The 24,625-nt window shown below is 42.7% G+C and overlaps 1 protein-coding gene across 1 annotated transcript; it reads right to left on the reverse strand.

The window, feature by feature from the left end:
- Positions 1-115: 115 nt before the first annotated feature.
- On the reverse strand, positions 116-23,897 carry FAM168B (family with sequence similarity 168 member B). Its single transcript, XM_066326043.1, has 7 exons — positions 23,737-23,897; positions 17,263-17,343; positions 13,313-13,396; positions 9,212-9,354; positions 8,137-8,314; positions 6,275-6,404; positions 116-5,011 (listed from the first exon to the last, which is right to left on the reverse strand). The coding sequence occupies exons 2-6, from the start codon at positions 17,330-17,332 to the stop codon at positions 6,292-6,294; spliced, it is 588 nt and encodes a 195-aa protein (XP_066182140.1). The 5' UTR covers positions 17,333-17,343; positions 23,737-23,897; the 3' UTR covers positions 116-5,011; positions 6,275-6,291.
- Positions 23,898-24,625: the final 728 nt, after the last annotated feature.

Genomic DNA, 24,625 nt, shown 5'->3' on the forward strand with positions numbered 1-24,625 from the left:
TTCCATCAATCACCACATTCCATCAGCTTGAAGAGTTTAAATGTAGCATACTGCTCTCCAGCACAGAATGTTTTCTGGAAGGATGTCACCAAAGACAGTAGGAAAGAAACCACCATAAGCAACACAAGTCAATCTTTATTGAAAACTGAAGTATTAATACATAACAATTCTTGTTACAATAAACGTGCTTTTAAGAATTTAAACTTGAGCTCATCTACTCATTGAATTGCATAAAAAATAAAAAAAGTATGAATTTTCACAATTGAACTGGCTCAGAATGGAATCTCCACTCTTTGTGTTGATGCGATAGTTCAATGCAGGAGTGAGTGATGCCTTAAAACTTATTCTGGAAGACAACATTGACCTAAACTTAAAAAAAAAAGTACCAATACAACTGTTCCTAAGACAGTTTTAAAAAAAGTCATAAAAAGGAAACCTGTGTCTATTTCATAACAAACATGGAGAACTATTACTGGGGCCTCTTGTACTTCCATTGCATGCACTCACTTTTTTAGATCTTAAGACAGGAGGGCAGCCAATAATAGCATTACAATTAAAAAAAACCCACTAACAAATCCCTTCTACTTAAAACAAGTCTGTACAGCAGCCAGCTAAAAAAGCTTTCCCAGTTTGCCTGCTAAGTGCCCAAAAGTCACAACCGGTTTAGAAAAGTCATGTTCATTTTCTTGATGTTGAACTTCAAGGCCCATGAATTGTCTAGATTTAAAAATCACAAATGGACCCTTACTACGTGTGAAATTCAGATGTTTCAGTGTTATATGCAACCTGCACAAGAGAAGGTTTCTTGTCCCCACAGCTCCTCTCCCCTCTGGGGTGCCCAGAGGACACCTTGGCTGCCCTCAGCACCCTGGGCAGGGGCTCCAGAGTCCTCCCAGCAGATGGGAACCAGCTCAGCCCTGGGCCAGCCCTGCACAAATTGCCCCACCGTGCTGCAGGTGCCCGCTGGCGTTTCACCTCCTCACTGAGGGGCTCTGCAGGAAGCCTAAAGCTGACACAACACGGGATTAGAAACTGACACTTCTTAATGGGAACGATGGCAGTGAGCTGGGATCGTCTTTTACAGCCTTCCCAACGCCTGGCTGCCAGGGCTGAGGAACCTGCCTGGACTGACACGAGCTGGGGCAGACTGGGGCTGTTTCCTAAGGAACGCTGCACAAACACAGAGCAGGCACAGCCACGGGCTCTGTGCCTCCAGCTCTAGCTGAAGCAGCACTATTGCTCACGTTCCTAAGATGGGAGGTTTCCCACAGACGGGAGTTAGCACTCCTGGTGTGAGTTTGACCCTAGAGTTAGGTGGTGGTGTCAGACTGCTGTGCTTACCTATTTGAGCAAAACCCAAATGAACGGTGTGGAACTGTGCTGAAGCACTGGGGAGTGATTCCAAGTCAATGCTCTGGCCTCACTACCCCAGGAGCAGTGAAGGCAGAACACTCCACGGGGAGCAGCCAATGCTGAGTACCCAGCTCTGTACCATCAGCTCTCCTGACAACACCAAGACACGGTGGTGCTGATGGGTGGTGGTTTGCTTCTGTTGTTTGGTTAGCTTTTTCAGTGGATGGAGCAATACAAGGAAGAACTTCAACTAAAATAAAGGACTTCTTTCACCTACTGCTGCATTTAAGCATTGAACTTGCATAGTACACTCAAAATGAAGCTTTCTTGAGCAGCATTCTGCATGTCTCCAAAAACTCCAAACAGGAGAGAGTTACAACAAGCATGAGCAACATCTTGTAGTAGGTTGTCTCTTTTCCTTCCTGGTGTTTAGTTCACCACCACCACACTGACTAGGGCTATGTGTTTTTGGTGCCAATTATTAGCCAGTTTTCTTTCGCTGCTGCTACGTTTAAAAGACATTTTTCATCAGCTGTTACTGACATAGGGAATACCTCGGTTTTTAAAAAATACTTTATCTAGACGCAACACCTGAAATTTGAATTAAAAAAAAAAATTCTTGGACTTCTCTTTGTTATTGCTGCAACAGTTATTTTCAGTTCCAGGTTTATAGTAGTACTTTTCTTTTAATCATATAAAGCTGCCATAAAAGTTTTTTTAAAGAGAAGCTTGATCTGAAATGTCTTTACTGCACTAGCTCTTTTCATTTGCTGAGGAGCTTTAGTGCAAACACAGACTGCGTTTTCATTTATAAAGGAATTCTAAATAGGGAATGTTATATAAAAAGCAGGAGAGAATGTTTCGTAAGACCCTCACTGTGTAAACGCCTATTTAATGATGTACAGTTTCCCCCACTGCAGTTTTATATCCATGCTTTCTACTATTTGCAACAAAATACCATTAAGATAGTTATATATACATATTCCCCCCGTCCCCCTGCACTGTGCTTTTGGTTACTTTTCAGAACAACTCCCTGGAGACAAGCTCCAGCCTCCCAGTAGGATCAGAATCGCTCAGGACTGGAAGGTGCAGTACCTTTGAAAAAGGTACAGTTTCTCCCTCCTGGATGAATCCCATAATGCAACTTAGAAAAAAAAGTGCTCAAGTAAGTGAGACTGCCTAAGTGTTACAGAATACTACACGGAGACCAATCCCAAGATGACATTTAGGAATCTGAAGTTAGAGCAAATATACAGGAAGTCCTATTCATTCCTTAACTATTTGTCTATTGCAGCATTCATGGAAGTTCTCTCCTATGACTTGAGTTCATGGTGACGAGACAGGAGAGAGCCAAACTTCCAGCCTGGCCCTCCCAGCTCGGCTGCAGCCTCAGCTCCTGGTAAGACCCAGGGTCAGGACGAGCACCCTGTGCTCACTGTGCTCTGCCACACCTGACTGATCACAGCTGCCAATCTAACACACAAATGGAATTGTTACACAGACTGAACAAAGCACTACACATTCAACTAAGTTCGTCTTGGATCAGTTTCTGCTCCATATAAAAACATATGGAAATCCCTAAGCTGCAGTAAGTGCTCATGAGTAAGGTTGAAAGTACTTATTCCAACAACATAGTTATGTTCAAGGCATTAGAAATAAGGGGGCCATCCACTGACAGTGATTCATGCAAAATAAACCTAAACTTTATTAAAAAAAAAAAAAGGGTACAAAATACAGAGAGTGCTTACTGTAAAAAATAAAGTTACTGAAGGCTCTAACCACCAATGGGGTATGAAGGTACACAAGCCTCTCACCAGGGCAGAGTACTGGGATGGCAGCACTAAATCAGCACTGATGCTACCCCAAATCAGCTGCCAAACCTGTACAGGAGCAGAACACCCCAAAACAAAGCATAACTAAGATACACAACTTCAAAAGATTTAATTCTGAATGGAAGTTAACCTACGAGAACAAGACAGCCTGATATACCTCTGTGTAAATGCTTAAAAGGGAACAACATTTTATATCCGTTTACTGCATAATTTATTGCAGGCAGAATGTATAAAAAAAAATTGCATCTTTCTGGAATTGTAAATCAAGCAGGTTTAAGAAGAACCTCGGCTTTAATGTGCAATATTCAAATTTAAAAATTTAAAATCTTCCCCGTAACAATTTTGGTATACAAATGGGTTCCAAGGCTAGCCCTTTATCCCCACAGCATTTGCTTTGAGGTACTTTAAAAATTGAAGTTGCAAGAAAGAACATCACAAATGACTCATTGCAATGAAATGCTAATCTGCAGTTGAGTCTTATTTTACGTGCTTCCAAGTGCAATTTAGGAAATAATAAAAAAAAAAAAAAAAAAAAAGAAAATACTAAGAAAACACATCAAAAGGCTGTTACCAACAAATGGCTCCTACTTCAATTACAAATATTTTCATGAAAAAAATCCAAAATGAAACTGCTATTTAAACCCTCTATATTCTGGCAGCCCTACTACAGAATATCCATAGTTCATACTGCAAGTAGATAATAAGGAAATTGTGTTAAAATGATTTGTTCCCCTTTAACATACTCATCAGGCACACAAGCTTTCCTCAGAACAACATGCAGCTGAACTCTGTTGCAGAAAGCCCTTGCACTTCTTAAGTTTCTGGAAAGCAAGCTGGATCAACTGCACATACGTTTTTAACTGTCTACAACATTCTTTAGGAATAACAGCACAAATTTGCTCAACTGAGAACTAAAAGGAAGTGTTTTTCTATCAGTCTGTGTGGCAGTCTCACTTTGACACATCTTGCATTATCTGAAAGATAGTACTGGATAGAAATCTCCCCAGGACATGCTATTCATTCTGCAGGTGATATCACCTCCTACTATTCCTAAGAGCCAGTTTTGCCTCAAGGAAGTTTGCCTTGTTTACTGGCACACACAGCATTACCTTTGTCATTTCATTCTGATCCTTAAGAACATCTGTATAACACTGATTCCATACAATGAAAATGAAAAGGTATGAAGTAAACTAATGGTGTGCGGGATGTCTACAGCTTGTCTGACTCATTTTCCAGTCACTCCAATTCATCAGCCGAATTTGAAAAAGAACACATCACTTAAACAAAAATATGCCCCTTTTAAACTGGCAACTCTATCAACCTGAAACAGGCTGAAGCATTCATCTAATGTATGTTATGGTATTCTAGAAAGAAACTCACTTTCATGATTCTACCTTGTCAGACCCTGCATACATTACAACAGTGCATTAGTGATACAAGTTGTAAAATACTTTTCGGTTCCTTTGGATTTGCATATGATGGTTTTTGCATCAGTCACTGCAGGTAGATTGAGCAAGCTTTGTTTTTGTGTTTTAACATGCATTCAACTAGATATGGATCAGAATAAATTTATACTCCCTTTTTATCATTATAATTAGCTAAAAAATTGCAAGACAGTCCACAAAACAGGATTTGCTTTAAGACTAACTGCTGGAGTTCCAAGATGTAAGATATGCAGCACTGGAAAATCTTCAGTGATCAGGAATTAGTAGTGTTTAGCCAAGTGTTGAAAGCATTCAGAAGGAAAGTCCTGGTTGGAGGCATGAGGGCTTCAGCACCAACTTTTAAACCTCAATTTCTTGATTGCATATCTCCCATCTTTAAACCTACATTAAGAGGGGGGAAAAAGAGTGGGAAATACTCTCAATTAGGTGAAATATTATTTGAATGAGCCAGAACACACTATCATTGCATGCACCACATACATCAAATGCCAAGTGTTAAATAATGTTACCCTAGCACTTATCCTGACATGTTCTGGGCTAAGAACACACTGCATGGACTTGCTCTGGCCATGTCCAGTCCAGCTTTCTGTCAGCACAACTGGTGTTTTTAATGTAGAGGATGCAATATTAAGACGGTATTTACTGCTAAATTTAATTCCCAGCAGTCATGAGTTTATTCCCAGCATAATTTTCACTCCTTAAATTCATGTAATGCGAGACTCTTGGCTGAAATACTTCATGAGAAACATTTCAGATCTGCAGACAGCTGTGTAGCATCACAGCAAAATGAGAAATGGCTGCTACATTACTAACTCCAAGGGAATGGTCATCTGCAATCTCAGAACTCTGTACTTCTAACTGCTGAAACAGAAATCCAGAGAAAGTTAAAACTAAGTTAACTTTTGTCATAAACTAAATGGACTAAAGTGAAAATCCCAAGTTCAGTTCGTCTGACAAGTCATTATTTCAAATGAAGCTGTTTTCAACTTGTGCCAAAAATAACCAAACAAACAAGAAATGAAGTGGGTATCACAAACACATTAGTCCTTGTGTCATTTTGACACAGGTTACAGCCCCAAAATCCATCCAGTTTATAGCAGATTTCAAAATTAAACTCCTTTTCTTGAAACACACAATCTAAATTTTGGTTCACACTAAAAATGCTTTTTTTGTGCTTACCTGAAGCAGAGTGAATATATGAAACCATCTCAAGGTTTTCTGTTTCAGCAGCTTGTGAGGAATATTCACTCTCTGAGCAAGGCAAAATACCCTCCTACATATTTAGCCAATCACAGATAATTTGACTACAAAGTCAAATACATTCATTCAGGAATCACAGTACTGCTGAATTCAACAATTAACAGTGATTCCAAAATACTGAATCTATTTAATTCCAGATGTATCTTAATAAGGCCATCTTAAAGCTCATTCTTTCATATCTGACAATCACTCATCACGAAAATGATTCATGGCCTGTGCAGACACAGACCCCTCAAGAAACCCCAGTAGGATTTTTGAGTATTCCTGCTCAATTAGAGTACTGTAGAAGCACCCCCCCCCCCATTGCTTACCATCTGCAAAATGTCCCCAAAGAACCCAAAATGCTGTTTGTAAAAAGGATTGACTGCTTTCAATGCAACTTACACTGACTGCCAGGATGATCACCACTGTGGGGGCACATAACTATAGGTTGGTGTTCCTGGAGCCCGATACGTGGGCATAGTAACTGGATGAGGGGCTACTGGAGTTGGGGAATGAGTTGTCAACAAAGTACCTGCAATGAAGAGAACAGGTTTTCAGTAAGCAAAAAATTCTACTAGGGAGGGAAAAAAAACATAAAAAAAGGGAAGGGGGAGAAAAAAAACCAAGTCACTTTAAAGACAGTTACAACTTGCTCATCTTCAAAATCACCAGTATTGTTTTGCACTCCTGTCCCAGTCTTCTTCAAATCTTTATGCCAGGGGGCCATTTTAGGCCAGTGGATGTTTAGGCCAATGCATACAAAGATATTCATCACTCAAAAATAGCTCTAGCAGAAACCCTGCAACAGAAGCAACTCTCCCCACAACAGGCTTTACATGCCATTAGGAATATTTGATGGTAGAGATAACTTGACTGATAATAAATTAGTTCTTGTTTGTATTATTACAGATAGGCTTTTTCCCCACAAATTAAGCTCTAATGTTAGCTCAGTCTGTGACACCTAACTCCTCTAGTTTTGAGGTTTCTCAAACTAAATCATAACTTTGACAAGATAGAATCCAGTATCTCAAAACAAACTTATGGCTCTTGTTCATTAGATTTTTAAATTTGTGTCCCTTGAGTGAGTGTGGACTTTTCTTTGTGAGTTAACACCCGGTGAGTAGCAAAGCACGACATCTCCTCATGTAAACACTCACAGATGAGACTGAATTATTGGTTAAACAACATCCTCTCCAAAACACTAAACCAAAAGACTGTGGCAAAGGAAGGGGACATCCCCAAGCATTTCCCATGACACAGAGGACCTGCAGGTAGTACAAACACATGAAATGCTGTATCTCAAGACAAGGAAGGTCTGTGATACAAGGGGTGAGCCCAGAACACTGCATTTTCCTCAGCTCTAAGAGACTGCTGCTTTCAGCTGGCACAGAGAAATGCACTGGGAAGAGGAAGTCACACTCTTGGCACTGATACAAGCATAAACAAATCCTGCAAGAGTAACTGATATTCTATACAGACATGAAGAAAAACTGCTGTCCTATAACACTAACTCTGAAAAGAGAATGTGGTACCTCCATCCTCAGAGGTGATCAGGGTACTGCTGAACAAGAACAAACCCTGACCTAGATAGACTCACTCAGAAGACACACAACCTGCACAAGCCCTTCTGACCTGACATTTGTAGGATTCTGTCAAGTGCACCTGTTCCACCCCATTTTGTAACATAGCTGTGCTCCCCAGGGCTCAAAGGAGAGCCCCACTGAGAACAGCCCTGGCTGTGAGGGCACCCACCTGCTGACTCTGCCATGGCAGTGAGGGCACCCACCTGCTGACACTGCCATGGCTGTGAGGGCACCATGCCCATGGCAGTGAGGGCACCCACCTGCTGACACTGCCATGGCTGTGAGGGCACCCCCCTGCTGACTCTGCCATGGCTGTGAGGGCACCATGCCCATGGCAGTGAGGGCACCCACCTGCTGACTCTGCCATGGCAGTGAGGGCACCCACCTGCTGACACTGCCATGGCTGTGAGGGCACCATGCCCATGGCAGTGAGGGCACCCACCTGCTGACTCTGCCATGGCAGTGAGGGCACCCACCTGCTGACTCTGCCATGGCTGTGAGGGCACCATGCCCATGGCAGTGAGGGCACCCACCTGCTGACACTGCCATGGCAGTGAGGGCACCATGCCCATGGCAGTGAGGGCACCCACCTGCTGACACTGCCATGGCAGTGAGGGCACCCACCTGCTGACACTGCCATGGCAGTGAGGGCACCATGCCCATGGCAGTGAGGGCACCCACCTGCTGACATTGCCATGGTTGTCCCAGCCACCATGCCCATGGTGACGCCGTTCCCTCGGGGCGGTGGGATCGGAGCAGGATACATGGTTGCTGGCATTCCATTGGGCTGCACGACTGTGGTGTGGTGGATTACGTGGGGTGGTGCTGCATACAAAGGCTGTGTGTAGTAAGTGCCTTGCTGTTGGAGAGAAAACAGTAGGTGAAGTAATTACACTGTATCTGCTGGGGAAGATGCATGATAGTTTCATTCACAAATGCATCATAAAATGAAAGTGTTACTCTAAATGCAAGGAATTTCCAGGGCAGAAGCTGAAACATTTATTGTAACTGTTCCAATTGTGTTTCACTCACAATTTAGCGTTTTATCTGTTTAGAGACCTTTGCAGACACTGACTGCACCTTCAACAATAAGGGCTAATTCGCCATTCGTTCCCTTCCCTTTGACTCTTTTCATATATTAATCCATGACAGAACTTCTCATTCCTTCACAACTTTTTATTCAGTTGCTTTTAGTGAAAGAATCCAATGTTTTTGGCAAATCCAAGTACACTAAGCAGACTGAATAAAACGTGTTACATGCTGATTAATCCTCTTCAGCCACTGCTTACATGCCATGTGAGTTACCACTATGCAAAGAAGGCAAACTTTTCCCTAAAATACCATATTTACTTAAGTGTCTTAGTTCTATCCTTTGTAATAGTTTTCCAACAGCTTCCCTAGCACGAGACTTGGTAAATCCCTGAAATTACAACAGAAACTTCGTAACAAAAATTATGACAATTTTCGACTAACAAAAATCAGGCTATTGGTTGGTACAGGAACCAGCACGTCTTGTTAACTGAATTTATTATCTCTTCAAAGAGTTAACACATTACCAGTAAGTGCTGAGTAACTGTGATGCAAGAGAGGATGTAAAATTGCACCCACACCAAATCACTGTATTCAGAAATCTTACTGCAGGCAGCTAAAACTTCTCTCCATGCACAAAGAAGTGAATGTGATGAGAAGTGAGGAGCTCACGGAGATCTTGCAGGGAGCACAGAGATGCCCACAGAGGCATTTTGTGGCTCTGTACCTGTGCATATGGGTTCTGCTGGGGGTAGGCACTTCGGACTGGGTACACAGCAGTCTGGTAGGGGTTGGGGGATGACGAGTAGGGCGGCACTGCCCCACTGGTGGGTGAACAGGACACTTTGTACGGGGTGCCTGGCGTGTAACCTGCAACAAAAGCAAATCTGCATTACAACACTCAGCAGCATGCAAATTCACAAAGTCAGGTGCAACAATTTTCATGCTTCCCAACTCCAGAAGCTTCATGTAAGTACTTAGTAGTTAGTCTTAATACCCAAGCACAAGTTCTGTCATTTACCTAATACTGCCAACAGTCTGGAAATAGTATTTGACTGTGCCAACTAAGCATGAAAAGGTAACTGCATAGCTGCACAATTTATTTTACAAGTCTATGGATATGGGGCAAAAAGCACATTTTCACAGTAACCCATGAAATACCAGGCAGCACCCCTACACAGGAGGATTTGGCACATGTGTCAGTCAATTCTCCAAGCACCCCCAAATTGCACTGGCAAAGCACAGTAACAGTCAGCTAACCTGCTGTAGGAGATGATGCAGCACAAGAGTAAGAATTTCTAATGCCAGAATCATCTAAAGAACTCATGATGGATTTTCAGAGAACAGAGACAAAATCTACAACCTCTACTTCAACTTACCTTTCTTTCTATTTGTTTTCTGGCATTTTCTGAACTGGCTAAAATAGACACGAAATGCTGTACCTTTAGAACATAAACACTGCAAAGTACAGTGCAACTGCAAAATCAACTTGGAAGGCACTTTAACATCCATAACTTGAGTATTATATACATAGATATATCCTTAAACATCACTTATGAATTTCTATATTACAGTAAGACTTCAGATGCCATCTGAAAGTGGCTGGCATTCCTATTAGAAGGCCCCCAAAATCAATCTCCCTTTGTCAATGTCTGGAACTGTTGAATTTTCACAGGGATAAGTGGCAACTCCTGGTTCAGACCCCACTCAAAGACAGCTTTTCCATAATTTCTCCAGCCCTCACCAGACAAGGTCTCAGGGTCAGAACAAGGGCCTGAAGAGGCATGGAGGAGATTTATAACTATACTTTTTTTTTTTAATGTTTCTGCATGCTACACTCCCAAGATTATTCTGTGGCCAGAGTGGGAATATCAACACCTCAGCAGCAGCAGCCAACAGCAATAGCATCCAGGGTAGCAAACAACAGGCATGACCTAGTCTGGAGAAGGCATCAAGGCCTTTGCCTGTGCTGCTGTGAAAAGATCTTAGATCTCATGCAGATCTGCCACACCAGGAGACACAACATCCACAGAGTACAATTTGTAATTAGTTGGAATTGAATAAACTAGTATACCAGGGCAGTGCAAGAAAGAACAGGCACCAGGTAATTATAAAGAAAAAACTGAGACCATCAGAGTAAAGATGAGGTTGATTTTAAACTGACTTCAATATAGAGAACAGATCTGAGGTTGTATAGCAGAGAGGACACTGGCATTTGCGCTGTCAAACATCAGTCTGTGCAAACAGCCAGAGGACAGATGACTGACCTTCCTTCTTCTTGAAGAAGTCTGGGCTTCTTTGCTATTTCATTGCACCCTTCAAACTAAAAGCTGTTTAGCTAACAAAGAAATAGGTTTACTCTTTCTTTTTAACAGAATTTTTACCTTTAAAAAAGCTGCACCACTGCACTTACTCTGAACTCTTGCTTTTAGAGATCCTAAGTATCTCACAGATGCAGCATGCTGAGGAAGTAACTTCTATTAGTATGGGGAGCTATTTGTGGTGAAAACCCCAGCTACAAAATGCTGAACATGAAGAATCACTACAACCACGTCCTCAGTGAAGCCCACTTCCATTCTAAAAACCCACTGATGCAGCTGCACAGGCAATTTCTCTTTCATTCTTGCAAAATGGTAAATCTGCACAAGAGGTATTCTGCCATCCCTTTTTTTTTCTCCCTAATATGGAGCAAAGGCATTAACAGTAAATGACAGGATAAGTCAAAACCACAGTAATTTAAGACAGTTACCTGTAAAAAAGTATCCTTTTGTAACAGCTGTGGCACAGCACATTCAAATACTGCTGTGTAATGTGAATTTACAAAAGCTTTGATTCTACAAACAAGCTGTTACATCAGAAAGGTTAAAAAAGACATTAAAAATCCCAGCTGTTAGGACAAAGTACTCCAAGTTGTTATCTGCCTGAATTAGAGGTCTGTACATTTTGAACTTTTGTTCACAGTTTGAAGAGCAGCTAAAAATTAAAGCTATTCTTAGTTCTGAAATAAAAGCTTACTTCCCATTCAACAGCAATAAAGACTAACAGTACCAGTTTTTAAAAAATTAATGACATTCAATGACAGTATATGACTTCAAAGCATCTTTATTGCTTTTTCTTAGAAGTGAGAAGGTTCTTTGACTTTGCTACATAGCATGAGATAGAGTCCAAGATTAATCAGCGTGAACTAATATTACAACATGATTAAGTCTAACAGGTCAGGAATCTTTGCCAGAATTCCCCTGATTTGTTAAATTGATTCCATGCAGCTTGGCCTCAGCTTCCCGATTTGCAGCAGGACTTGCAAACTGCAGCCTGGACTAAGACTGAAGCCACCTTTCAGTTACCTGATCCTAGGACCAAAGCCGACAGCTCCTTCTCAGCACAGCTGCAGGATAAATGCAGGGCAGCACAGAAGGCAAAGAAACTGAAAGGCCTGGCAGAAATTAAGCCAATAGTAAAAGCCCACATGGGGCTTTGCCACCTGAGCTAGGAGCTCTACCTGCGACATGCTCTCCCTTGAACATGGCTCTTGGGTAGGTTCTGAAGCAATCCGAGGCACACGCATCCCTAAATATGATGCTGGCACAATGGCCATATCCAGCCATGGGATTGATTTTCTTTTTAGTTTCTGGAACTTCTAACAGTCTGTTTCCTTACTTTAAACTCAAGGCCAAAGACAAGACAAAGTGTGAGTCTGCACTCACTCTGCCTCTAAGCAGCAAACGGGACAGTGACAGAGGTTGTACCAACCAGAATCCCACACAGTTCCAAGGAAAGCCACACACTTTTAACAGGTTCTGCAGGCAAACACCTTAGATGAGTCTTTTGCCTCAGTAATTGCTGCCACACCCTGAAGAGTCTCCTGGTAGTTAATGAAGTCCATCCATTAGGAACACTAAACTTCAATACCAAGGAACCTTCCACAGCATAAACTTCCCAATATCCTACTGCCATAAATTACACAAAGGCATCCAGGGACAAACTTGGTTATGTGCCACATGTATCTCTGGAAAACTGAGATAATACATGGAAGTGAAAGAGTTCTGAGGATGCCCAGCCCTACACTAACAAAGCAATGTAAGGAATTCCTTCCTATACAAAATAATATAGGGGGAATGCTGTTGTATCAGGTGCATGTTCCTGCATTAAGTGGAAATTAAACACTACCAGCTTCTGTTCTGTTTCAACAATTAGCACATTAAATTAACGTTCTACTAGTGAAAGCAGAACTACACAAAAATAACTTTGGTGAGTGCCTTGTTTTTCATGCTTCTTTTTCCACCTCCCTTTTCTAGGTTCATCCCATTCCCTTCCTTAATGACACACATGTAAGTGCAGTAAACTGAGTCCTTGCCCTGCATGCTTAGTGGTCAACCAGTTTGACCCAGCTTTCCAGACCACCAGCTTGTGCAAGACAATCTTAAGGGCAGAGAGAAGCCAGCAAGCTAAACTTGGAAAGAGATTACTTAAGAAAGGGATGAAAAAGAATAATTTGGAGAATAACAGAGAAGAAAAAAAAGGAATCTAGGAATCACCACAAGGATGCAAAACAAACAGAACCATGAAGGAAGCAGTGAAGGGAAATGCAATGCAAACCTCAAGGACCATCCAGAAACATACAAAAACCAGCTAAAACCTCAGCTGCTCCCTTCTGGGAAGGTGCATACAGTATGACTTAAGATTATAATACTTTTAATTTATCAGATGATTCCTTATGAGTCATCCCATGGTACAAGTGCTCTTGTGAGCCCCTACAGCTTTTCCTCATTCTTGCTTCTAACCACTTGCAAAGGTCAGGTTCCTGCTGTGACATCCCAATTGCACCTACCTGTTTGGAAGGTGGGATTTGCTCCAGGATACATGTTGGGGGAATAGGCAGGAGCAGCCGCTGCATAGCCCATTGGGAAGCCAGCTAGAAGAAAGAACATGCCACAGTTATTTTTTAGACTGACTTTACTCTCAAAGTTCTTATTGCATAGGCTTTCACTGAGGCAAGCAAACAGCCTTCAATCACACTTCCTCAAATATAAACACTGCAATCCTCTCCTCCCAAGCTCCCTGAAGAAGAATGCTAAGCAAAGAGGACAGCTGTGGTTTCACGAGTCCATTCTGTCTTACACCCCTCTTCCAGCCATCTCCATTGGCCAAGTAGCTCTCAAGTTAGTTGGAAAACAAAGTTTTGTGTAACTGTCTTGCACTCCTCTACCTGGTGTGATGTACAAATGATGCCTTGGGATTTTAGCTTGTATATTTTTCACATATTTATAACCCTGCAATTCTTTACTGTATAACTCTAAACTCTATAGACAGTGTGAGCTGCTGTCCTCACATTTTGGTCAGGAAAACCAGTTCCTCTCCAGGCCTGGGAATCAAGGACACCTCACTGCCTCAGGCCCCGAGAAATGTAAAATTGAGTTGGGGAAGCAAACTTGGAGTAAATGACTTCATTACCTGAAGCTGTAATTGGAAGATAAAACCCCCAATATGCAAATGGACCAAACTTATAAAAGTGTGAAAATTCATCACCTGTTGTCTATTTTTGGGTGGCTTTGTCTGCCCTAAATGTACCTGAAGGCCCTTCAATAAATAGAACTGCTTTTTATTCCCTTGTCCAGCCTCTGCTTTTAGGTAGCTCCAGAAAAGGCATCACATACAGAACTTATCTCAATGACTTTTTCACAGCAATAAATCCCTAGAAGTTAGTGACTCCGACTCTGCAGATCAGAGATATCTCAAGTGGAAAGTACAAAGCAGTAGCAGCCCAAACTGCTTGCTGAATTTGACACATATTTGCTACTACATTCAGTATCAAACAAGCTCCTCAGCTTCAGACACAAACTGTGACAACAGTAGCGAGTGATTCACAGAGGTACTGGCAAAATGACAGCGAAACCCTCCTGCACCAGAGAACACTGTGATATACTCCAGCGTAAGGCACAACACAGCATTAGCAAAAGCTTGCTACCTGAAAGACACAAAGCTTGTTCAGATTAAGTGAAATTTCTGAATTAATCATAGCTATTAGTTTTCCCAAGAACCTATTTACATTATTCAAAGCTGTACAACCAAGTAATGTCTGTACTCAGAAAGATGGAGTTACTACCACATTCTGCTTGCTACATAGAGAGATTTCAGCTCCTTCAGATAAAAGGCAATTAATATTTGCATACCTGCTGTCAGAGCTTGTTTTAAACTGCTGCTCAAATTTGAAGGGTTTTTATTTCACTATGAATCCCAGAGTCCTCAGTAATTACTCCCAATAAGAATGACTTAGCTCAGGACTATATATGCCAACCCAGTTTTGTAAAGCACTCTGTAAACATATCAAGTGACACATTTGGCACTACTATTAGGTGGTCAGCATGGAGATGACTAAGAAAAGCCTTAGGCCTTAAAAACCAGAGTTAAAAATAACATATCCAAGTCATAACAACTTTTCAGAGCGTACATAGCTCTTCAGTTTTCAAACTCACATGCTGCTGGTGGAAAGCTTCAGTACAGCTTTACCTCACTCAAACACAATACACATCTGCACAAGTGTGTGAAGGAAACATTTTCAGCCCTTTCTTTCTTTCTTCACAGCTTTAGCTGCACTGTGGAGCACTCTGAGCTACTCAAGAAACAGGTCATTTGTGGAAAACATAACTACAAGCACCAGTTTTAGCTTGTACAAGGAACTTCCATCCACGAGAACATCTGAATATTGATTTCTTGCTGCTGTAAAACTATCCAACAGCCTAAAATAGGTGTAGTATAATATAAACAGTTATTAAATATGCAACAGCTTTAGAAACACAGTGCTTTTCAATAATGCATTCCACCTACTGCTGTGTTCCTCACTTTCTATTACCATGCAACCAATGTAAATGCAATGATTCTGAGTGGAGAATCTGCAGCTTTTAAATTAGGAGAAGCAAAGAAGGGGGGACTTAGTCATGCAACATTTTTTTAAAAATCCTAAAATGCAAGTCTATCTTTTATTTTAAAGAATGTGCTCTGTATTTATCCCACAGTCTTAACGGCAGCTCAGCAAACTATCTAATGGTGTAACACATTACTGACTAAGCTGAATTTAAGGGTCACAGTTGTGGGAACTGACCAACCTACTGCAAGGGAGAATTCCAAGTAACCACATTGTAGCATGACATTTAAGGCACTTCTGTAACAATTCTATTTCAATTCCATATATTTTACTTACGCAGACTGGCAAATATAATAAAGTACTTACATAATTTAATATATAGTCCAGTATATAAAATAGTAGAATAAAAGATTAGAGATTGTAATGTTGTTTAAACAGCTATTTATCAATCTACAATGGTATTTGTTCCTAAAGAAATTAAAGTACAACTCAGTTCAGTACAGACAAGAACCTCAATGCAATATGTAGATGCTTATAAGTATAAATCAAAACCTGGTTAACATAAATCTCAGTTTATAAAATGAATAGAGCTTAAGATATGAAGTTATTTTCAAATAATCCATAACAATCTTTATCTAAAGCAAAAGAAAGGCTGGAAAAAGCAATCTACTATAAATACAGAAATAAATGTCCCTTACATTATATTAATTAGTATACCTCTGCTGCTTGCCTTATAATAATATTACTACAACCTTCACAACTCAGACAGTTAGAGAGTAAAACCATCCTGCAGGACTTATGGTTACATAGTGTCAGCTTTACAATTCATTACTGACCATTCCAGTCACTCAAACCACCTAAAAACAATTCAACACATTTTGTGTTTCCCATATAAATACTGAAGAAATCAGTTTTAGGCACATGAAAAGTTAAAAAAAATGCTTTTGAGACCATGAAGCCAATAAAAAGAATTAATTTATGCACTACTATTTAGAAGGAGGAATAAAGAAAAGTAGAACAGGAAAACAGGAATTCTAGTGCACTACCCAAGGTGGAAAACATATTTAAGAATGACAAATACCAGCAGGAAAATACAGTACAGCTACCAAGAATATAAACAGTACCAGCACAGAATAATTTCTGCCTCCCAACACAGACATCAACTAAATCACAAAACGGCCTCTCTGTAAAAGCTAAAGAAGTTTAACTTCTTATGAAATACAAAGCTCAGCAGAAAAGACCCTGGAGCCTCTCCCAGGATGGAAACTCCCTTTTGTCAGAAATAACAGAAAAAAAAAAAAGGCAACATGAAGACATGCTGCTTGAAATGACTCCCAGAGGCACATGGGCTTTTCTTCAGCCTTCCTGGAAAGCTGTCCAAATCTAATCTTGTATCATCAAACTTTTAGACTATGGAGACACCAGATATGAAGCCTCCTTGCACATACATTAGAAGATGGGGGGAGAAAATCCTCATGAGAAACTTCAAGTCAATGAGAACAGATAAAACAAGAAAATAAATGTACATCAGTTTTAAAAATATGTTTGTCCATTTTCCTGGTCCCACCTTTGATGCCATGCTTTGGGCAGTCAGAGAACAGACAGCATGAACAAGAATTAGAGGATAGAAACGTTAACAGTGCCAGTCAACTGGCAGCAGAAATAGATTGCCTCCTCTTCTTGCAGGGTGTAATTATTAAAACTCCTAAAATAAGCTGCATTGGAAGAGATACTGAAGTTAGAAATGTAACAGAAGAAATAACATCACTCTTGAAATGTCACTTTTTGAATTTAAAAGCAACCTCATCCCAATCCCAAAACAGATTTACATGAAGGCATTTGTAAGTGACTATTTCTTCTCAACCATAAGCAAAGAGCAGCATACCCGAAACTCATCAGAAAATGGAGTTGCTTACCTGGATAACCAATTCCTTTGGCATTTGCATAGGGAACCCCAGAAGATCCAGGGCTATACACAGGATTCATGATTTCAGTAACTGAATCAGGAAATAAAGAAAAAGAAAACCAATATTTACTTAATTATAGGGAAAGCTTGAAATCTCAACAACTACTGTCGAACCGAAAACTGAGGAAACATATTGGAAGAAAATATAACAAAGGAAAAAAGCAGCAATTCCACTACTTCTCAATATTAAAACTGCAGCTACAGGCTGGAAAGAATCACTGCAGGAAGAAGTTTCAAAGCATCCCAACCCTCAATCAGCTAGAGAATGTCTCAGGAATGAAACATTCCCTGTTGCGGAGCACGCTCTCAAAATATTTCCATTGCCCAGAGCTCCCCCGTGGTGCACAGATCCAAACCCCCTGCAGGGGTTCTCCTCTCCTCGTGCCCAATCACTCAGCCTCTCCCTGCCATTTATCAATCTCTCAGCTTCTCTCTGCCATTTATCAATCTCTCTGCCGTCTATCAACCTTGATTTCTTCCCATTTCTTTCTTGAAGCCTCTAGCCAAGGGATGCAAATGCTTATGGTCTATTCTTACTAACACTTTGAGCCTGGCATTGCAGTCCTTTACCTTTATTGGTATTTTACAAACCCTTTAGTGCTTAATTTTAAGCACTAAATTATCAAACATCCAACTACTACAGAAGCAAGTGGCAAAAGACTCTGTACCTTTAGAGAGGCAGCCCACATCTTCCTTTACTTCCTGCCAAGCTCTTCAGAGCCTATGACAAGCCGACAGTGGTGTCCAGTCATTTCTGAATGATGCATTCACACAAAAAAAAGCTGGGCCCCTACAGCCAGCATCACCCACAGGAATAAAACCAAACCCCATTTTTAAAAGAACCTTGTATGCAAACACCAAGGACAATAAAATTGCATTGAAGATGCTTCTCAAGTGCCTCATGCAGGAATACTGTTCGCAACTACTGTTACAGTGCTTTAGAAAAAACTTCATACTTAAAGCTCAGCATCTTCAATCATCTGATTTTCTGCATATATTGAGATATATACAGATTTACCACTTCACAGGGGAGGTTGATGCTGGATATTTGAACAAGGTGCTTCCCCCAGAGGGTGGCTGGGCACTGAACAGTGCTCACAGCACCAGGCCTGACTCAGCTCAAGGAGTGTTTGGACAATGCTCTCAGGACATGGTGGAATTCCTGGGGTGTTGTGCAGGGCCAGGAGCTGGACAGATTATCCTCCCAACTCAGGACATCCGTGATTCTTCCTGCAAGCACCCAAGACAGAAAGGCACACTATGAAACCAGACTTTGTTATTAACTGCTGATAGGTGACACTTGAACTTCCTCTTCTACACCTCCAGATGCCGTCTTGTTTAAACCAACTGGGTGTTAAGCAGTTAAACAAAGTTTAACGAAATTTTGTAAATAAAGTTTATGAAACACGGAAGTTTACTTACACATGCACTACCTTAGTTACAGAATATGTTATGGCAGGAATCCAAGAGGAGTTTATCAGTATAGCTGCACTAATAAACCTATGGTAAGTGACTCTAAAGCATAAATAGTTTGCTTTTTAAAGGAACACTAAAACCAGCTCTGTGCCAAGAGAATTAGCAGCACCTACTGCATGACAGATATAAACCAGCCATTTGTGCAAAATTAGGAAGCAGTAAGTGCTGTCAGAAAGTTTATAATCATGTTTCACAAAACATTCCAAGTCAATATAAGAGAATTACAAGATTCACCAGTTTCCTGGGCTTTCGCCCCTCACTTCCCAATAATTCTAACTTACATAGAACTGCCTTTTTCATTCAGGTTTTTACGTGATTACACATCAAGAAAACAGCATCCACCGAGCTGCAAACCAAACAAGCTGCCATTAACATCACTTAGTATGAATAAAGTTCCCCAGAGCAGCATTTTTAATCACCTGACCCACATCAAGCGCCATTTGAAACAAATCTCTTTGAAAGTGTTCTACAGCCAGCTATACTTCAAATATGAATTGCTATATTCCACTGAAGCCCTGTGGAGTTTCAGCAGCATTAACTCTGTGCCATAATCATCAGGTGCATTTTGCTGGACCAGCATTTTCTTTCAGCAAGGCTGCTCTTTTCTCCGATGCTTTCTTCAGTGTATCCTTCTCTCCAAAGTCTGACTCTCACTTGAAAACTTTCAGTCTGTTCCCTTTATACGTCCCTGCGCTTTCTTCTCATGGGCATTTCTCCTCGTCTGTCAATGTTGGATTTGTCACATTTTGTCTCTAAATTTATAAAAATTTTAGGGGCTCAAGCTTCACTTCAGTTTCAGCATTTCCAGTTATGGGGTTAAAAGTCTTAAGAAGATGGATAAACTTTTCCACTCAAATAACACAGTGCTCTCCCACACCCTCATATCCTACAAACGTGCTGCTCCTCCTTGCAGTCCCCTACAGCAATCAGGAGAAAAGACTCTGGAACCTTCTCACCATTCTGAGTGGCAGTGAACAAAAAGAGAACTGTCAGCTGGAAAATGAGCAAAGGCCTTCTGTGAATATTTAGGTAAAATACACAAAAAAACCCCAACTATTAGAAATATTAGTAGACAATGACTGCACAACAACACATGGACATACACTATGGGAGATGACTTAAAGAGAAGCCATACAAAAACGAAGAGGTAGAGAAAATGGATAGAAAACGTCAGACAACACAGACTTAATCTCAAAGGAAGTACAGACAGAGAGAGAGGAACTCCACTTAAGGAAGGGGAAAATACCCTATGACACTGGTAGCCTCAAGCTGTTCACTTCCACTTCAAATGAATCCATGCTTCCAGCTTCACATGTGTACACACACACACAAGTAAATTCAACTTTGGTGGGACAGGGATGTACTTTCACCTCTGACAGACAAGTCAGAGCCACCAGACTACACAAAGCCCTCGCAGTCTGTAACACAGACCAAACACCAGACCACTTCTAATTAAAAATAATTATTTTCAGGTCTTCTCTGAAGGACCCAACATGTGTAGTTTAATTATGTAGTATTACCCAGTGGTTGCAATCATCCCATTCTTACCCTAATTTTACTTGGAAAGGCATCTGTTATACTGAGATGTGGAACCTTGCAGTCCACTTCCCTGGAATGCTCCAAGCCCACATCAAACACTAGGGAGGACTGCTATAAAGGAACCCAAAGAATCCGTGTCTTTCAACTGCTTTGTTGGCATTCCCTCCAAAGCATTCTCATGTTAATGGATATGCAAATAAGTGTCTACGGTGCATCATCTGTATATAAATTGCACAGAGCTAACTGTATACGAATTACCCTTTCAGCTGAAATGAAGGCAATCATACTTATTAAAGATGCTCTGATTAAAGACTGCACAAGGATGCTGGGAAGTGCAAACCTTCGCCTTTCACTCTTGCCAAAGCCAGGCAATCAAACCTCAGTCTTCATCAGGGCTGTTAGATCTCATCTTGCTACAGATACCAGGACAACCATGCTCCTCTGCAATCCACGTTTTTGGAAGCTGAGCACAAAGGCCAAGCACTGCTCACGCTGAAGCTCTAGCACTCCCAATTGGATCTGTTTTGCACACAGCTTTTCCTGCTACACTCGGAACAACCATGTTTCCAGGAATCTCTGCTTTTAAAAATCATTTCACAGGGATGAATGTAAAAACCCACCAATCAATGCAAACACTGTGAGACAAACTGCACCTTCCTTTGCAACATGCATGGATTTTCTTATTCCTGATTTTCAAAGTTGTGCAGAAACACTACCAGAATAAGATCTACCAATCTAGTGCTCTTTTAATGACAATTCCATCACAAGAGCTGGGGAAGAAACTCCGAATACCTTGGCTAAAGCACACTACTGTGGTCCAGTAACACTTCCTGGATCTTAAGCAGACTCACACACACCAAGCCACTGCAGTGTTTAACATCGATCCATTCTGGAACACTTTCAAAATGCCATTTGCCATGAAATTGCACAAATGACCCAGTTTCCACTTACTAAGTTACTTACCATCTTAATAATGCTCTATATTTTTTACCCGTTTGACTTCCAGTCAAAGCATAATACAAGTAAAATACATAAGTGCCTGGTAGCTCGTCATGTAAAAGAAGTAATTTCCACTGCTAAGTAGCAAAGAAAACAGTTCAGGACACTTCAAATAACTGACAATTAAAGTCTCAGTTACACTGTGTTCTGTTAAAACTTCAGCCACCAAACAGGCCATTTGATGCAAATCCAAGGCCAAATAACAGGCACTTTTCTCACAATTAGTTTAAAAAAGGGGGCTCCTATTATAAAGACCAAGACAAGGCACCCCATGCTGTACCAGTACTGGCAGGTAGTACTTAATTTCTTCCATTCATCCAAAGAGCTCGAAAAAGCTCACTGAATTTTCCCAGGAAGGAGGCAAATCCTGTTGAGGGGAGGGCAGGGGTTTATGGTAGCCAAGGCTGCAGGAATCAGAGCTGACACAGAACTGCCATGCAGCTGGCAAGTGATCCCTGCACTGGGACCCCTCAGCAGGCCACATCAGCTGAGCTGGCTGCCAGGACTCCGGGCCCTGCTGGAGCATTTCTGGATAAAGGACTGCCAGTTTTCCACACATCAGCTGAAGACACATCCCCAAGACAGGCTGCAACGAAAGGAAGGGAGCAGGACTGGACAGTGACAGGACAGACTGAGGTTGCAGAACCACAGCCTAGAAAAGGACAGTTAACAACTTTGCTCAAAGTTCACGCATCAAGTAAAATACAAAGCTGGAACTCTCATTCCCATGCACGTCCTCCTCCCCTGCCTGACAACAAGATGTTGTCATAGAGAAAGAATAAGACACCTCCAAGCACTCTTCTGTGTTTTTGTGTGCATGCCTTCTTTTTTCCTAAGACTGAAAAAGGAATGGAGCAGTTTAGGCTTTTTAATCCTTTCTAGTGAATACAACTCTCACCTGTAAGCCTGACTTACCAAGGGTTTGTTAGGGTTTTTTTCCTATGTAGAATACACATCCATTAACACCAACACTACTTGTACTCAGTGTCAGTAAGGACAGAGGCACGGTAAGATGTGAAAGACTCAACAGTTTCACGTGTCCTTCACAGAAAGAAAACCTACACAAAAAACCATAATGCTAAGCTCCTGTTTGTGATCCGACTTTATTTGTACATTGTGGCATTGCTCTAGCCTTCAAAATATCCCAGAACATTACCAAAACCGTCTTAAAAAAACCCTCCTGACTTATGGAAGCATTAAACAAACTGCACAATAGCTCTCAAAGCCTACAATTTCTGTTGTTGCCATGGAAGTTGCCAGCTCCAATCCCTGCATATCCTGTATAACTTTGAATTTGCGTGTATTCCCATCTCAAGCAAGTCCTCAAATCACCAAATCCTTACTGTAAGAATCACAGAAGCCTGTCTAATTGCCAAATTTAGGGGAAGCTAATCAACTACGAGAAAAGAAAAAAAATCTAATTGTAAGAATATAGCTTCACTACATGAAGGAATTGTATTTAGAACTTTTTAGTCGAGCCCTAGAGCTCTGCCTCTTCCTAGAGTCCTATAAAGCATTTTTTCATTAAATTAATTTTCAGTTTGTTCCTTATTACTTTTTGAAATAACACGAAACTGTCTCAAACCACAACGAACACGGAATTCTCAAAAGCCTCCTAAGTCCTCCTTCTTTCCAGCCTCAGAGCTAGAGTGTAATCACTACCCCGAAGGCGCAGGGAAAGGCTGCGTTCCGCGAGCGTGGAAGTTTTATGACACTGACAATTACACATCTTGCAGCAAAATCACATCAGTGCAGACAGAAAGTCTGGTCACAGGAGGTAACGTGCACGCTGCGATTCAACATCCAAGAACAAACCAAGCCCGGCTCTTCTGCCTCTGAGAGCGGGGTGACTGCCCTCCGCGAACCCTTGACTTTTTACCTTTCCCAGAGCACAGATTTCACCATTTGGCTGGTGTTTACACGGCTCCAAACGATGTAGAAAAGCACGGCAAGCGCCGCTTGTACCTTTTTCCTTTCTGCCTCAGCAGAGACGCCGAGGACCGAGGCCGGGTCGCTGCCCGCCGCTCACAAAGGTAGCGGGCAGCCCGCACAGCCGGCCCCACGCCGCTCCCGCCGCAGCTGCAGCCCCGATGCCGCGGATGGGGAACGCAGCCGCCGGAGCGCTCATGACGACACCCGCAATTTTTACCAACTTCCCCGCCGGACGATGCCGCGCTGCCATCAGCCGCCGGCACCGCCGTGCCCTGAGGCGCGGGGGCCGAGGCGCGGGAGGCCGCGGGCCCTGCGCAGGTACCTGTTACGGCCGGAGCCCCGCGGCCTCAGGCGGCGCCGCGAGTTCCGCCCCGCCGGCCGGGCCGCAGCGGCGCGGCCCCCGGCCCGCACCTGTCCCGGGATGGCGGCGGGCCCGGCGTCCCTCCCCGCGCCCCCGGCGGGCCCGGCCCGCACTCACCGTGAGCGGCGGCGCTGCGTGCGGGCGGCGCGGCGGGCGCTGGCTGCGGCCGTGCGTGCGGGTGCCCGCGCCTGCGTGCGTGGGTGCGTGCGCGGCCCCGCGGGCACGGGACGGGACGGGAGGGGGCGGCCGCTCCGCGCCGGCCGCACCGCACAACTGCGCACCGACCGCCCTGACGTCACTTCCGGCCGCACGGGGCGGGGTGGAGGTCACGTGTGCGGGAGGGCTGGGCCACGTGACCGCGCGGCCCGGCGGCCATGGCGGGCGGGGTCAGGGCGGCCCCTCAGCGCCGGCGGCCGTGGGGCTTCTCCCGCGGGGGAATGGCCGCTGCTTAGTGTCAGTGTCCCAGGGAGGCTCGATGGACTCTGGGCCGCTGCACAGTTCCGTTAAACCACCTGCCAGCGCAGCTCGCCGTCACTTTTCTCAGCTTTAGATTCAGATGCGCAATACGCACCAATTGCCATGTGGCGCAACAGCTTACGGTGCAGAAACTGAGGCTGTGTGACACAGTTCTGGAAGCCCCGTCTCGTTTTCACGTCTGTTTTTTAAAAGGAAAATCCCGCTTCCATGAACCCCTCTCCAAGTCCTATGGAGAACGAGGTCCGGGGGCTGTGAAGAACATTTTCACTGCTCCTTTCAGGGGCGGTGCAGTGCCCCTCCTGCAAGGATCAGGGACCCTTTGCTGAGGAAACAGCGGAGGTCTGTGTGAACTGAACTTAGGGAAAAGAGGGAAGGATGGATTAAACAGCCCCTCCGCCAGTGCCAGCAGCCCAGTAAGGCACTCCTGCCTCCTTAAAATCCCTGCTTTCCCAACAGTTTATTTCTGCTCAGCAGGCAAACCCAGGAAGCTTTTCTAGACGTTTGAACTGCACTAAACTATGCCCAAAAT

The sequence above is a fragment of the Sylvia atricapilla genome, chromosome 10 (assembly GCF_009819655.1).
Source record: "Sylvia atricapilla isolate bSylAtr1 chromosome 10, bSylAtr1.pri, whole genome shotgun sequence".
NCBI lineage: Eukaryota > Metazoa > Chordata > Aves > Passeriformes > Sylviidae > Sylvia > Sylvia atricapilla.

Bases quoted from the DNA above. Each gene is read 5' to 3' on its own strand.
- FAM168B (XM_066326043.1), bottom strand. From the start codon at position 17,332: ATGAATCCTGTGTATAGCCCTGGATCTTCTGGGGTTCCCTATGCAAAT. The intron at 13,397-17,262 runs GTAAGCAACTCC...TCTTTCTTCTAG, and splicing joins CAAAGGAATTGGTTATCCAG to CTGGCTTCCCAATGGGCTAT. The intron at 6,405-8,136 runs GTGGGTGCCCTC...TCTTCATTGCAG, and splicing joins AACCATGGCAATGTCAGCAG to GTACTTTGTTGACAACTCAT.